The sequence below is a fragment of the Saccopteryx bilineata genome, chromosome 2 (assembly GCF_036850765.1).
Source record: "Saccopteryx bilineata isolate mSacBil1 chromosome 2, mSacBil1_pri_phased_curated, whole genome shotgun sequence".
Classification (NCBI taxonomy): domain Eukaryota; kingdom Metazoa; phylum Chordata; class Mammalia; order Chiroptera; family Emballonuridae; genus Saccopteryx; species Saccopteryx bilineata.
In genome coordinates this window covers 307,553,277-307,569,710 of record NC_089491.1, presented here as the reverse complement: position 1 = coordinate 307,569,710, position 16,434 = coordinate 307,553,277, and the positions used below count along the sequence as shown (strand labels likewise).

Sequence of the window (16,434 nt, the reverse complement as noted above, 5' to 3'; positions counted from 1 at the left end):
AGCAATCAATGAACAACTAAGGTGCTGCAATGAAGAATTGAGGCTTCTCATCTCTCTCTCCCTTCCTGTCTGTCTGTCCCTGTCTGTCCCTCTCTCTCTCTCACTAAAAAATAAAAAAAATACATTTAAAAAGGTGACACTGATCAATAAGAATACATAGGTTTAAATAAATTTTTGACTTTACAATATTTTCAACTTAAGATGGTTTTATTAGGCCAACCCCAATATAAATCCAGGGGCATCTGTACATGGCATTGATTTAAAATCTTCTTTACAGAGGACATTTATTAGGGAGAAGCTGGGTAAAGAGTGGTAGTTTCCAAATATTTTTTTAAGCAGTGGTTTTCTTTTAGGAAGTGAAATCTTACACAGAAAGAAACAAATAAATGACTCTAATGCATAGAGCTGAAACCTCTCTAAGAAATGGGAAGTTCTGTGGATTCTTTCTAATCACCCTGTTCTATTCCCTACCCCATAGACCTTTTTCTAAACCCCTTAGAAATACACTGAAGCACTTACATAGACCTCAAGAGTGGCAAGGGGCATGTCTTGAGAAACCATGCTTTAGGAGCCCTTGTTTTTAATCTTGGTCTTCCACTAACTTGAAACATGTTACTATAACCCTCAGCATCAGTCTCCTCACTCATAAAATGGGACCAAACTAAGTAGTTCCTAAGATTCCTACCAGCTCCAAGATGCTCTGGTCCTTTGTTTCCATGAGCAAGGTGCCATGACATGGTGGTGCATTCTGATGGGGGCACTGAGTATTGGGAGTCTGCTCCGGGATGGGGCTGGCAAGTGGGAAGTGGGCTTTTCACCTCCCTTAGCCTGAAATATTTCTCCTGAGTCACCATCCCTTGATTCTGGCTGTTCTGAGAATGCCCCTTCTAATTTGGCTCCCTCCCTCCACTCAGTTCCAGAGCCATGGGGGAACAGTTTAAGGGGTGAGGGGTGGAGATGATAACCCAAAGTAAAGGGAGGTGGCAAAGGAGAGGAGCTGTTGTCTCTTTCTGTTGAAGGGCAGGGCCTCTTTTTTTTTTAATGGATGCATAAAGATTTTTTATTAGATAATAAATTTACAACAAAGTTAATGCCATGTATTTGTTAATATCAACAATTTTTACTCAGCCACAGAAGAGCAGAACAATAAAAATAAATAGTTCATGAAAATACCATAATTTTTATTTTGTATAGAGTTAGTCCAGAAAAAAACTCCCAGTTGTTTGTTTTTTTTTTTAAATTTAGAAAATTAAATTTAACAGGGTGACCTTGAGCAATAAGAGTACATAGGTTTCAGGTAAACATCTCTATAGCATTTGGACTGTTGATTGTGTGGTGTACCCATCGCCCAAGGTCAAATCACTTTTGGCCACTGCACACTTGTCCCTCTTTACTCCCTGCTATCCCCCTGCCATGGAACCCACTCCTTCTGGTAACCACTTCACTTTTATCTATGTCTACAAGTCTCAGTTTTTTATCCCACTGATATATTAAATCATATCGTTCTAGCTTTTTCTGGTTTGTTTATTTCACTCAGTATAATATTCTCAAGGTCCATCCATGTTCTCATAAATGGCAATATGTCATCTGACTTTCCTGATACCAAAAGTACCTACTCTGGCCTTGAACAGAAGGCAAAATGTCTCTTGCCCTAGTTCCCTTAATTTCCAAAGTTAGATTGGCAGGGAATGTTTGCTGACTATTCCCTGCATGGTGCGAAGTAGCCAGTGACTGCTCTACAGGCCCAGATCACTTTCTGAGAAGTTTAAATTTGCCAAGGAGCCACCCAAAGAAGATTTGGGAAATCTCTGTTTCTCAGTTTCAGCCACTCTTGTGAAAATCAGAGAAATAATGGGAAGCTCTCTCAGGGTCTGTTCCTTATAACACTATACTCTGTCCTCCCTCCTGCCTCCCATCACCTCTCAGACTGCTTTGTACTTCTCAAAATGCTTTCAGATCTGTATTTATTCTTCCCCCTTCCCCAAATTCTGGCAAATAAAGGTTGTTACTTTTCTCCTATGAAAGTTGAAAACACTGAAACTGAAACTAGAAAGCAGTAAGGCAGTAGTGGAAAGAACAAAGGCCTATGAAACAGAGGAACTAACTTCTCATCCCACTTCTGCCATTTTTCAGTTGGGGAACTTGTGAAAGTTACTTAGCATTTTGGAACTCCAATGTCTTTATCCATAAAGTGGAGCCCTTATTATTGAATTGATCTGAGGCTCAAGAAAGATAATTTCCATTAAACTAGCTTATGAACTACAAAGTTATTATTTGAACTACTAGAGTTATTATTATGAAGGAACCAGAATGAAACCCAGATATTCTGACTCTTAGGAATCAAGAGATTTGGGCCAAAGCTCTAAATCTTTCATAGCACTCCATGCTGATTGGAAGGAACAGCCATCTCTACCCCTCATTGGGTGGAACCCTAAACCCCATCTGGAATAAAGTGCCTATAAACATCGACTAATTCACAGAAAAACAGCTTGTCCAATCACCACCAAAGAGAGTATCTCCTTCTAAAGAACTTAAAGTCAAAAATAAATTTCTGGTGGATTTTTATGGGGTATATGTGAAAAAGAGTTGAAGATTTATCCAAAGAAGGGCTTTTAATAGGCTTTATGGGCCTTGAATAAGGTTAGATAAGCAGAGAAAATGATAAAGCACTTGCAAAAGCTTGTGAGGTAGAAAGTAGATGGGATCAGTTGATGAAAAAGGACTGGCTGCTTGTCTGGTGATAGTAAGTGGGTGGCAGTCCTGGGCTTCATATTTTCCCTCAGCATCAAATGGTCATCCCAGCCTTAGAGCAAAAGTCCTGGGCATGTCTCAGATACAATCAGCTCAGGTCACATGATGCTCCTAAGTTAATTATCATGCCAGAGGAAGGCTACCACCTGAGCTGGGTGGCTATAATTCTTAACCAGACCACCTGGATGCAACAAAATGAGGAAGGAGTGAAATGGATGCAAAGAAGGCAAATTACACTATTCACTTCACTGATCTAAATGGGAAGGTAGATGAGTTTCATGGGACTAAACCTTCCCAGTCTTGTGTTAGTAGCACTCATTCTCTCAGAGTCAGCTGATCCCACAGATCATGTTAAGTCCCTTCCATTGTATGTTCTCTAAGTACCTGTTTCTCTCCCTTTTGTAACTCACATATTTATTTATTTGATGATAATCTTACAACTCCATGAAAGCAAGGATCATAACTAGCTTGCCCTTCAGTTATATCCTCACTTCCTAAATAGTGCCTGGCACCAGTATGGAACCAAATAAATTTTTGTTAAAGGAAGGAATGACCAAATAAGAAAAACATGACCTACCTAGACATAGTAAAACTCTATAAGGTCATATCTGCAGGCAGAGAAGACATCACAAAAAGGGAAGATGCCGTTCAGCCTTGAACAGCTGAGAGGTCTCTAGTTTCTGCATCCCCTTTCACAGTCAACTGGGAAGAGGAAACAGAACTTGTTCTGACTCACCAACCCTGCCCCCTAGCCTCTGAACTCACACCTAAGGACTGGCATGTAAAAGGCAAAAACCCCAGGCTGAACCAAAAACATGAGGCTAGTGTGTTCCAAAAGGAAAGTTTATTTTAAAAATGCCTGGGTGCAGGCCGACTGAGACTAGCAAAAGGTGTCAGGCCTAAGGGAGTAATAGGGCAGGGGTTTTATGGATTCATTAAAGGGCCTTGGGCAAAGGCAGCTGCAAGATAACTTCTTCTCTTTGTGATTGGAAGTGGTGCCACAGTTCCTCAAAATTTCCTGTACCCTAATCCAATCATCCCTTATTAGCATCCAGCTACAAGGGAAGTCTGAGCCAGATTACTGAGTAGGCAAGTCCTTCTTTCTCCTACAGGCCTGCATTAAGAAAGGTGGTGGCTGAGTAGCCATTTTATCTATCAGCATGGAGCTACTTTCATCTTTCATGAACCCTCTTCCCACCCTGGAGATACAATGAAAATAGAACAATATACTCCATCTAGGCTCATGTTGGCAATTTACACTGTCATCCTCCAGTTTTATTTTAACAAGAAACCATAAATTTGAATGCATTTTCTAATATCACCACACAATTCACACCTTTTGACATTTTTCTTGAGACTATAACACCACATGTGTGAAGTGAAAACAATAATTATTCAGAGCTTAACCTTGTGCACGCATGCTAAGGCACTAAAGCCACATCCTTATAGTTTTCTCACCTCCTTGACTTAAACATCTCCCCCAAGCTCATGTAAAGACCAAATTACTCAAAGTTGCCTTAAATATAGGAATTATAACTACGTGAGAGCAAGTGATACCCAATCTTTGACTACAAAATATTAACTCCTTCCATATCTGTGGTTGAAGTGAAAGAATAAATATATTAACTAACCCATCAAAAATTCTTGGTTCCTCAAAAAACTGAAAATAGAACTACCTTATGACCCAGCAATCCCTCTACTGGGTATATATCCCCAAAACTCAGAAACATTGATACGTAAAGACACATGCAGCCCCATGTTTATTGCAGCATTGTTCACAGTGGCCAGGACATGGAAACAACCAAAAAAGCCCATCAATAGATGACTGGATAAAGAAGATGTGGCACATATACACTATGGAATACTACTCAGCCATAAGAAATGATGACATCGGAACATTTACAGCAAAATGGTGGGATCTTGATAACATGATACCAAGCGAAATAAGTAAATCAGAAAAAAACAGGAACTGTATTATTCCATACGTAGGTGGGACATAATAGTGAAACTAAGAGACATTGATAAGAGTGTGGTGGTTACGGGGGGGAGGGGGGAATGGGAGAGGGATAGGGGGTGGGAGGGGCACGAAGAAAACAAGATAGAAGGTGACAGAGGACAATCTGACTTTGGGTGGTGGGTATGCAACATAATTGAACGACAAGATAACCTGGACTTGTTATCTTTGAATATATGTATCCTGATTTATTGATGTCACCCCATTAAAAAAATAAAATTATAAAATGAAAAAAAAAAAATTCAAATCAAAATTTATTTTATCTGTGACATTTACTGGGACTACTTAGATTTCCCTTGAGATGATCAGAGAGCAACTGAAAAACCAGCCTGTCTTAGTATTAAGAAATCAGGGAGAGCAAATTTTTTTTCAAAAAATCAAATTCCTTAACACGATGATTTGATAAAGGTCCGAGGGACTCAAAGAATATATACACTATAACTGATAAATTATAGGGAGAATGTTTGAAAGCAGAAATCAGCTCCTAAAAGGCATTTACCCAAGGAGAGAAGCAAGTACTTTTAAAAATAAATTTAGCAAGAAAGTTGGTCAAGATTCCAGATCTGTAATCAAGAGACTATAGTTCAACATTTGGTATTATCAGGTTCTCTTACTCTGAAGTACTGGGAGAGTAGTTTATAATTGAGGGAAGATCACCAAAGGACATAAGAGATACTGGAATTCTCAAATCACTCTATCATAAAATAGAAAATAAATTATCCTCAAATTTCTAAGCCATCACTATTATTAGGGACTTACAGTTTTTCTCCCAATGTTCTGAACTGTGCTTGAAAATTTGTGCCTTCTTTCAGGCAGGCTGCTCCTTCTTTACCTGCATCTAAATCAACTCTCCCAGGAGCCGTGGGGGGAAAGGTGTCCTAAGGAGGACTCAGACAGTAACCTCCCACTTGTTCTCCTACAGAAACATGTCAGGTGTCAGGGATGGAGTTGGGTCTTGTGGTTTACCTCAGAGCTTTGTCTTTTAAGCCACAGGTCTCTGGGAGTGGGTGGACTTACCTGTGGTCATCCCTTTCAGGAAAGAGTTCTAACCTCAATGCCTTCATATGAGTGAGGTTCCAAAAGGGCTGGTTGGATTGGACTGAGAGGGTTCCTTGGAAACTTCCTAGAACCCAAAGTGGGTGGATAATTTGTGGAAAGGGCAGGGACCCACATTTATTTTATGGTTCTCTGTTTCTGCAGGGCCAGCAACCTCTGGAGCCCCAAAGGAGCTGGTTGGTGCCGTTGGTGGGTCTGTGACTTTCCCTTTGACCCACTCAGTAAATCAAATTGACAGCATTGTGTGGAACTTTAACACAACTCTTCTTGCCACCATACAGCCAAATACAGCAAACAAACAAGACAATGTGATAGTGACTCAAAATCACAACAAAATAAGGGTGAAATTTCTCCCTGGAAATTACTCCCTGAGGCTCAGCAAACTGAGTAAGAGTGACTCAGGTGCCTATACAGTAGAGATATTCAGCTCAGGTCCCAAGGATCGCTTCATCCAGGAGTATGGACTACGTGTCTATGGTGAGTGGAATCAGTTCCAAAGGTGGATAACTGCATGGGTAGAGTAGTAAACACCCTGATATTGGAGATGTTTAAGCCAAATCAAGATAAACACTTGGCAAGAATATGGAAAAAGGAACTCCTGCTTGAATGAAGTAGATATAGCTGACCAATGAAGTCCCTTCCTACTCCAAAATTCTACAAGAGATAGTATAGTGAAACAGATGGGTGAAATGGAAGTGGTAATCACACAGGTCAGATGCTGGCTTCTCTATCTACTAATTGCATGACTTAGCCAAGTTATTTAATCTCTTTAAAACTTAGTTCTCATATCTGTAATAGGGAGAAAAGTGATAACTATCTTAGAAAGATTATTAGGTATACACATCAATGATATCTCTTCCTCTACAGATTCCAATTGATAAAGAAATAGACACAAGAATTGGAAGAAAGTACAAATAGCTTTATTTTTTCTTTTAAAACAAGATAGGATAAATATTTTTTCTCAAGTCTAGACCTTGAAGCCCACTAAAAGAAAAAGAATCTACAAAGACAATTATTCAACCATCTACAAGAATAGCTGCCTCAAAAAAAAAAAAAAAAAAAAAAGTCATACAGGCAAATGGAACAGAATGAGAGCTTAGAAATAAAACCACATAAATATGGACAAATAATCCTCAATTAAGAAGCCAAAAACATACAATGGATAAAAGAAAGCCTCTTAAATAAATGGTGCTGGGAAAATTGAAAAGCCACATGCAAAAGATTGAAACTTGACTACAGTTTGTCCCCCTGAGCAAAAAATTAATTCAAAATGGGTCAAAGGCCTAAATATAAAAGTGAGAGTGAGCACATAGTAGGGAGGGAGACCAGAAGTGTTATTTGTCCAAAAGAGTAAAGTAAAAGTCTTTTCAAGGAAGCTTAAGGACAGGAAAATAGGGATCTTCTAAAAAAGATTAAATTAGGAGCGACTAAAATACATTTAATACAGTGAAACTATTAAATGAGAATTCTGCTCTGAGCTGCTGCTTCCTCACCACTCTGTAGCACTTTGAAGAGATTCAGGTCCAGGGTTTATAAGAATAATTTTTAAAAAGGAGGGCTATAGACCTGTGGTGGCGCAGTGGATAAAGCATCAACCTGGAAATGCTGAGGTTGCTGGTTCAAAACCCTGGGCTTGCCTGGTCAAGGCACATATGGGAGTTGATGCTTCCAGCTCCTCCATCCTCTCTCTCCTCTCTCTCGCTCTCTCCTTCTCTCTCTCCTCTCTAAAAATGAATAAATAAAAAATAAATGAAAAAGGAGGGCTATAGGCATAGTTTCCACCTTTATTTGTCCATTTCTCTTTTACAGAGCACCTATCAAAGCCCCAAATTACCATGGGTCTGCAGAGCAATAAGAATGGCACTTGTGTGACCAATCTGACATGCTCCATGGAACAGGAAGAAGAGGATGTGACTTACAGCTGGAAATCCTTGGGGCAGACAACCAATGAGTCCCATAATGGTTCCATTTTCCCCATGTCTTGGAGGTTGGGAGAAAAGGACATGATCTTCATCTGCATAGCCAGGAACCCCATTAGCAGCAACTCTTCAAACCCTATGTATGCCAGGAAGCTCTGTAAAGGTAACTATCTCTCCTTCAGGAGCCAGTAATCTCAGAATCTATACCTTCTTTAGCTCTTAATTCCCATGGGAATGACCCTGTATAAAAACTGGAGGCCCATGGGAAGTCACCAAATTGGGAGAAATTGGATCCAAAAGTTGGATCATTTAACTTAACTGACTCTTTCTCCTTCACTGTGTTCTCTCTTAAAGGTGTCACTGGTGACCAAGATTTCACCATGTTCCTGATTCTCCTGTGTGTACTATTTCTGCTCAGTGCCCTTTTACTAGTGCCAATTATTTGGAGACAAAGAAGAAAAGGTATAGCATGTACTATTTTTTTTCTTCACCCTCATTCATGTATTTTTCACCCTTATTTATTCAACAAGCATGTGTGAATTGTGTGTCAGGCTTGATGCTAGCCATAAGAATACAGAAATGAACAGGCCATAGTCTCTGACTCAACGAGAACACCATCAGCCTGCATCCTTTCATTCTGGAGGAGAAAAAGAACTTGAGTCCTCCTTTCCTAAGGCCAAGGTCCTGCCAGTTCCCATTTCCAGTGCCCACTCCTTTCAGAGATTGAGAAGTAAAAGTAATGAGGGTAACCAGTTTATCCTGGGATTTTCCTGGGGTTAGCATTAAAAGTACCATGCCCCAGAAAACCCTTTAGTTGTAGGGAAATCAGATATTTGGTCATCATAAATATGTTAGATGGGGTGGTGGGCCACTGGGACTGGTGAGTGGAAGAAGGGACAAGCTATGAATTTCTACCAATTTAGTTGCAGAGTCCACTGAAGAGAAGAAGAGAATGGACACTCATCAAAAAATTCTGAGCTATTATCCCTCTTCTGAAGAGACCTCAGAGTATGAAACAATCTCTAACCTGAATGTGAGTTCAGTCTCAAATTTTCTGAGGCCTTATCCTCCTCTCTGATGCCCTTCTTGTTTTACTTGAGATTATCCCATGGATTTGGACAAAATGGGAGATGAAGATGTATAGCCCTTGAAACCCAGTACACCTGTGTCTGCCCTGGGTCTACAGATTCTCTCTTATGCACCTTGTTCTTACACAACCAGAATGCTGGGTCATATTGTGGTCTGAGGAATTACCTCTTCCCTCCACAGTTCACAACAGCCTCTCAACAAACCTGATTCTGTTTGCATAGGATAACAGGTAGAGTAGTGTGATTTTTGACATGATGTTTAAGTTATGGTGTCAGCAGACTAGATTTAGCAATCTGCTCAGGCCAGTTGGCTCAGTGGATAGAATGTCGGTCTGGAATGTGGATGTTCTGGGTTCAATCCCAGGTCAGGGCACACGAGAAGTGACCATCTGCTTCTCTTTCTCTTCCCTCTCCCCTTCTCTCTCTCTTCCCTTCTCACAGCCAGTGGCTTGATTGGTTGAATAGCAGCCCCAGGCACTGAGGATAGCTCAATTGATTCAAGCATTATCCCCAAACAGGGGTTGCATGGTGGATCCAGGTCGGGGCACATGTGGGGGTCTGTCTCTCTATCTCCCGTCCTCTCACTTAAAAAAAAAAAGAAATTGTTGCCTGACAGGTGGGAGCACAGTGGATAGAGCATTGACCTGGGATGCTGAAGTCCCAGGATCAAAACTCCGGGGTTGCTGGCTTGAGTGCAGGCTCATCCATGTTGAGCACAGGCTTACCAGCTTGAGTGTGGGATCATTGACATGATCCCATGGTCACTGGATTAAGCCCAAAGGTCACTGGCTTGAAGCCCAAGGTCTCTGGCTTGAGCCCAAGGTTGCTGACTTGAGGAAGAGGTCAGTGGTTTGGTTTGAAACTCCTTGTCAAGGCACATATGAGAAGCAATCAATAAACAACTAAAAGTGATGCAACTACGAGTTGATGCTTCTGATCTCTCTCCCTTCTTGTTTGTCTTTCTCTCTCTCAAAAAAATATTTTTTTTGAAAAATTGCTTTTCCTCTGAGGCAACTCAAGAAGCCATAAAAAAAGGATTCAGAGCCTATGGTGGTTCTGGGCCCATACTCAAGTCTTCCCAAGTGTGGTTCAACACACTGAAATAAATGAACACAAGGTTAATGCAAAGGAAACTCTGAAAAGTATAAAAATAAAGTTTAAATAAAGCCAAATAAAAAGATGTGTTCCAGAGACATGAACTATGTAGACACCTTCAAATATACTCCTAGAAACAATCACTGTAGACCAGGCTGGAGTAGCTCCTTAGGGGTCATAGGGTGCTTTTATAAAGGACACTTCGCAGCCTCAAAATTTCACTTTTACTCCAGACTTTGGTCTTTCCCAATCAGGTTGCATCTTCCTACTCTTATCTACAACTTTTACAAGAGGAACTATTACATTTCCTCTTCAAACTTGTTAGTATCTTGAGTGTTCATTATTTCCTTTAGGGAGACTTATCTGTGCTCCACTCAGTCCGACTTCTTTTAAAATTGATCACTTATGGTTTATCCTCCCCTGTTCAATACACATTTCCAGGAGACCACAAGACTGGAAGTCCTGGATGTTCAGAAATAAACTTTATCAACTCAGGATATTCTCCAGCCTGGAAGGAGATTTTGTTATGGATATTATTGTTTAGATTTGTTCTGTCTCATAAATTATTTTTACTGATTTGTTTCAAAGGCCCTTTTGACAGATGGAAATGTTTATTTGACACATTAGCAATATTACTTTAAATTATTCTTTAATTACCTTGAAGGCTTATAGCTCATGGGATTTATATGCAATATATTTATAAATTCACTTAAACACAACACATTTTTTTTTACAGAGACAGAGAGAGAGTCAGAGAGAGGGATAGACAGGGGCAGACAGACAGGAACAGAGAGATGAGAAGCATCAATCATTAGTTTTTTGTTGCGCATTGCAACACCTTAATTGTTCATTGATTGCCTTCTTATATGTGCCTTGACCACGGGCCTTCAACAGACCAAGTAACCCCTTGCTCAAGCCAGCAACCTTGGGTCCAAGCTGGTGAGCTTTTTGCTCAAACCAGATGAGCCCATGCTCAAGCCGGGGACCTCAGGGTCTCGAACCTGGGTCTTCCGCATCCCAGTCTGATGCTCTAGCCACTGCGCCACCACCCGGTCAGGCGAACACAACACATTTTAAAAATAATGTAATTATTTCTTTAAAGAAGTTATTAATCATTGTAATGATAATCTCATCAACAAGAGCACTTCCCACTACCTGTTCCTATTCCAGAACCCTCTATCCTTCTTGCCTTCTCCTCCCATTTCTGCTTTCCTTTCTCTGGATTCTCGGGGTCTCTTTGACCTTGTCTGTGTGACCAAGGGGGTGGATGATGACTTTTTGTTTTATGTTTTTGTTTTTTAATAGAAAACTATCCCAGAGGAAAATTCAGCAAACACACTTTATTCCGTGGTACAAATACCCCCAAAGGTAAGAAGAGTTAGAGCTGAGTTTCACTAAAGTTATTCCATCACTTTTCCTAGTTCCAGCTTAGCTTAAAATTTCTTAGACCCCAAAGAGCTCATGTTCTCTGGCCTGAAATTAAAAGGTCCTCAGGATGTCCCCATTCCCTTTGCATAGGGTTACACGGAATAAAGAGAATAGAAAAGAATTGTGTTTTAGGAGTCAAATGGGGGTTACCTGGAACAAATACAGTAGAGTAGTAGGAGAGAGACTCTAGGTAGGAATGATAGAAAAAAATCAGCAGGGTCCTGACTGAAGGCATGAATAGGGTAAAAGGCATGGTTAGACTATGCCTGGCAGGGAAGAAACAACTGTAAAGGAGACTCTAGCTTGCTTCTGAGCCACCAATAAACTGGAAGCAGGAGATAATTTATTTTTCTTTTCCATATTCTACCTACATTACATCTGGTTTGCACATTCCCTAGAGTCTAATTATTAAGGTAGTAAGCTTTAAAGCTTATTCCTTCACAGATCACACTAGGCAGAAGCACATACCTTCTGTCTCCCCACCCAACTAGATCAGAAGAGATGAGAATAGGTAAAACAGTTTGCTTAGTAATTGGCAAGGTTGGATCTGATGGATTATTGGAAGGAAAGTTCAGTTTTTCAAGCAGTCAATAGGATAAATGTAGGTTAACATGAAGGAATAGTTCCTCTAAAGTAAATGTGATTAAACAGCAGGAGCAAGCACAACAGGAGGCTCGGGTTCCATAACCTTGACAATGAAGAGTATCTGGGATGGAGGGGTCATGTGTGGGGGACCCAGACCCTGCCCACCTTCAGCACTCTGTGTTCTTGTGTCTGCTTAACAGATGGAGAAACCCCACTGTCTACATCACCAGACTCATCAAGGCCATTTACCCACGAGAACACCGCCTAAATAGCATTGTGCACCTTCATGTTTCGACTCAGAGAAAATAGTCAAAATAATTCATTGACATGAGCAAAATAACAAAGAAGAACAAAGAACATTGACTTCCAGCCTATCTTTTATGCTCCTTCAGATTTAGGACTTCCTAATTCTGTGTGTGTGAGTGTGTGTGTGTGTGTGTATACAATGTCTTTTTTTTTAATAAATAAATTTTTATTTAAATGGGGTGACATCAATAAATCAGAGTACATATATTCAAAGAAAACATTTCCAGGTTATTTTGTCATTTAGTTCTGTTGCATACCCATCACCCAAAGAGAAATCATCCTCCGTCATCCTCTATCCAGTTTTCTTTGTACCCCTCCCCCTCCCCTCCTCCCTCCTTCCCTCCCCCCACCCCCTGTAACCACCACACTCCTGTCCATGTCTCTTAGTCTCACTTTTATGTCCCACCAATGTATGGAATCCTGTAGTTCTTGTTTTTTTCTGATTTGCTTATTTCACTCCACATAATGTTATCAAGATTCCACCAATCTGCTGTAAGTGATCCGATGTCATCATTTCTTCTAGCTGACTAGTATACCATGGTGTATATGTGCCCCATCTTCTTTATCCAGCCTTCTATTTTTTTTACAGTGATTAAAAGCCTTTAAGCAAACTCTTGGCCAATACAGCAAGAATCCATAAAAAAGTAGTATCCTTATCATGTTCACCAAGTCCAAGTTGGCCCCATCACCATGCCAAATCCCTGAAAAATGCAACCCAACCACAGTTCAGTCTGTTAGGATCTGTCACAGGGAGCAGGAGTCCAGGAAAAGTCCACATCCAGGAAAAGTCCACATGGCACTGGAATTGTCACCATTCTATACTTTGCAGCTCATGTCCAAGTCCCAGTGACTGCTGCTTCTAGCTGGTAATGATTCAGGTAGACTGGAGAAGCCATTTGCAGCATGCGTGGATATGGAGCTTCTGTTCTCCTCTGCCTGGAGAGATGAGACCAGGTAGCTTTTCCCTGGAGCTCTGCGACTGTGGCATGATAAAGAGAACCTTGGGATACACTAAGCTGGGTGGCAAAGGTAGATTCATAATAGAAGTTGGCAAAAGGGGGAAAGAGAGCTCTAGATTAGGAATAGGTCCCAGCCTGAAATATGAGTGGGGCATTGAGATAGGAGGGATAAAGGAAACACTATATATTAAGCAAAGCAGCAGAAAATAGGACTATCAACACCCACAACAGAGATCTTTGAGGGAAGAATAAAAAACCTGACTATTCAGGCAAAACATAGTTAAGTGGCCCTTGTGCAAATGAGATCAGTTTACCTGCTTCTTGGAAGAAATACCCTAGGCTCGTCTACAGTGTCGTAGATGGGGCTGATGGCCCTGGGCACCTTCAGCCTTCAGTGGCAAACCCCAGCTTTCTGGGCAAGGTTAGGTCATAGGTGGCTGGAGCGGGGCTGGAAGAGACTGAACCCTCCCTTAGAGGAGTGAGGGGGAAGCCTACCTTCCAGTGTCCCTGTTTCCTCACAGCAGAGGCATGTAAGCCTGGCAGGCTTTAGCTCAATGACCTTTCTTTCCACTATTGAAGCAGGACCCAGATGACATCCTAGGAGACCCCTTTTGGGCGTTGGAGCCTTTAAGGGTGTATCCTAAATGCTGGTAGTTCCCGTGATCTCTATTGGGCTTTTTCTGCCTCTAGGTATCTTAAAAGCTATGCTCAGAAGATCTCGCTGAGGGGTTTGAGGATCCCCATCTGCCTATATAAATCTTTTCCATATATCTGGAGCTATTTGGAAAAAGACAAAACAGTGTTATTATTCTCCACCCCTCCTCCTCTCCTTCCTCTCCATCTCTCTCCTCCCCTCCCACAGCCAAGGCTCCACCAGAGCAAAGCCACCCTGGGCCCTAAGGATGGCCCCATGGCCTCTGCCTCAGTCACCAGAATGGCCCTGGTTGCAACAGAGCAACACCCCAGATGGGCAGAGCATTCCCCCCCCCCCCCCGGTAGGCATGCCAGGTGGATCCTGGTCAGGCACATGCGGGAGTCTGTCTGACTGCCTCCCCATTTCCATCTTCAGAAAAATACAAAAAATAAATAAATAAAAGAAAAAATACAGCAAAAAAAAAAAGAAAAGAGCAAAAAAAAAAAAAAAGGGCATTCCTTTGTGTTAAAGCTCCAGGGAGCATGGAGTGAGCTTGAGTATGTCCTATGAAACATGGAGCTCTATGTTGACATATAAGTCTTTCAAGAAGGAGGAACTGCTGAAATAGTTCATCAGCATTTGTCCCTAAGACAGCAGTCTTTATAGTGGAAACACTATAAGTAAATATTTGCTGTCTGTCTATAGATTAAAGGGGAATATGGCAAATGCTGAAAAGCCATGATCTTTGTGCCCCTCCCCTCCCCCACCCCCTCCCTCTCCTCCCCCCACCCTGTAACCCCAACCCTGTTGTCCATGTCTTTGAGTCTCATCTTTATGTCCCACCTATGTATGGAATCATATAGTTCTTAGTTTTTTCTGATTTACTTCCTTCGCTCAGTATAATGTTATCAAGGCCCATCCATGTTGTTGTAAAAGATCCTATGTCATCATTTCTTATGGCTGAGTAGTATTCCATAGTATATATATACCAAAGCTTTTTAATCCACTCGTCCTCTGACGGACACTTGGGCTGTTTCCAGATCTTTGCTATTGTGGACAATGCTGCCATAAACATGGGGAGGAATTTCTTCTTTTCAAACAGTGCTATGGTGTTCTTGGGGTAAATTCCTAATAGCGGTATAGCTGGGTCAAAAGGCATTTCGATTTTTAATTTCTTGAGGAATCTCCATACTGTTTTCCACAGTGGCTGCACCAGTCTGCATTCCCACCAGCAGTGCAGGAGGGTTCCCTTTTCTCCACATCCTCGCCAGCACTTATTCTGTGTTGTTTTATTGATAAGCGCCATTCTGACTGGTGTGAGATGATATCTCATTGTGGTTTTAATTTGCATTTCTCTAATCATTAGTGATGTTGAACATTTTTTCATATGCCTTTTGGCCATCTGTGTGTCCTCTTTGGAGAAGTGTCTATTCATTTCTTTTGCCCATTTTTGGATTGGATTGTTTGTCTTCCTGGTATTAAGTTTTACAAGTTCTTTATAAATTTTGGTTATTAACCCCTTATCAGACGCAATGTCAAATATATTCTCCCATTGTGTAGTTTGTCTTTTTATTCTGTTCTTATTGTCTTTAGCTGTGCAGAAGCTTTTTAGTTTGATAAAGTCCCATTTGTTTATCCTGTCTTTTATTTCACTTGCCTGTGGAGACAAATCAGCAAATATATTGCTGCGAGAGATGTCAGAGGGCTTACTGCCTATCTTTTCTTCTAAGATGCTAATGGTTTCACGGCTTACATTTAAGTCTTTTATCCATTTTGAGTTTATTTTTGTGCATGGTGTAAGTTGGTGGTCTAGTTTCATTTTTTTGCAGGTAGCTGTCCATTTTCCCAACACCATTTGTTGAAGAGGCTATCTTTACTCGATTGTATTTCCTTACCTCCTTTGTCAAATATCAGTTGTCCATAGAGCTGTGAGTTTATTTCTGGGTTCTCTGTTCTGTTCCATTGATCTAGGTGCCTGTTCTTATGCCAGTACCATGCTGTTTTGAGTACAATGGCCTTATAATATAACTTGATATCCGGAAGTGTGATCCCTCCTGCTTTATTCTTCCTTTTCAAGACTGCTGAGGCTATTCGTGTTCTTTTTTGGTTCCATATAAATTTTTGGAATATATTTTCTGTATCTTTGAAGTAAGTTATTGGTATTTTAATCGGTATTGCATTGAATTTATAAGTTGCTTTGGGTAATATAGACATTTTAATGATGTTTATTCTTCCTAACCATGAGCACGGTATATGCCTCCACTTATTCGTATCTTCCCTGATTTCTTTTATCAATGTTTTATAATTTTCTGAGTACAAGTCTTTAATCTCCTTGGTTAGATTTATTCCTAGGTACTTTATGTTTTTGGTTGCAATGGTAAAGGGGATTGATTCCTTGATTTCTCTTTCTGACAGTTCATTATTAGTGTATAAAAATGCCTCTGATTTCTGAGTAGTGATTTTATATCCTGCCACATTGCCGAATTCATTTATCAGGTCTAGTAGTTTTTTGACTGAGACTTTAGGGTTTTCTATGTACAATATCATATCATCTGCAAATAATGATAGTTTTACTTCTTCTTTTCCAATTTGAATTCCT

The 16,434-nt window shown here is 40.7% G+C and overlaps 1 protein-coding gene across 1 annotated transcript in view; it reads left to right on the top strand.

Annotated features, from left to right (window-relative positions):
- Positions 1-12,449, top strand: part of SLAMF7 (SLAM family member 7) — a 36,837-nt gene extending 24,388 nt beyond the window's left edge. The window contains 7 exon segments of the mRNA XM_066255164.1: positions 5,966-6,298; positions 7,631-7,903; positions 8,095-8,202; positions 8,664-8,773; positions 11,229-11,291; positions 12,137-12,149; positions 12,152-12,449. Of these exon segments, the coding sequence (XP_066111261.1) occupies positions 5,966-6,298; positions 7,631-7,903; positions 8,095-8,202; positions 8,664-8,773; positions 11,229-11,291; positions 12,137-12,149; positions 12,152-12,204 (953 nt within the window). The 3' untranslated portion in view covers positions 12,205-12,449.
- Positions 12,450-16,434: the final 3,985 nt, after the last annotated feature.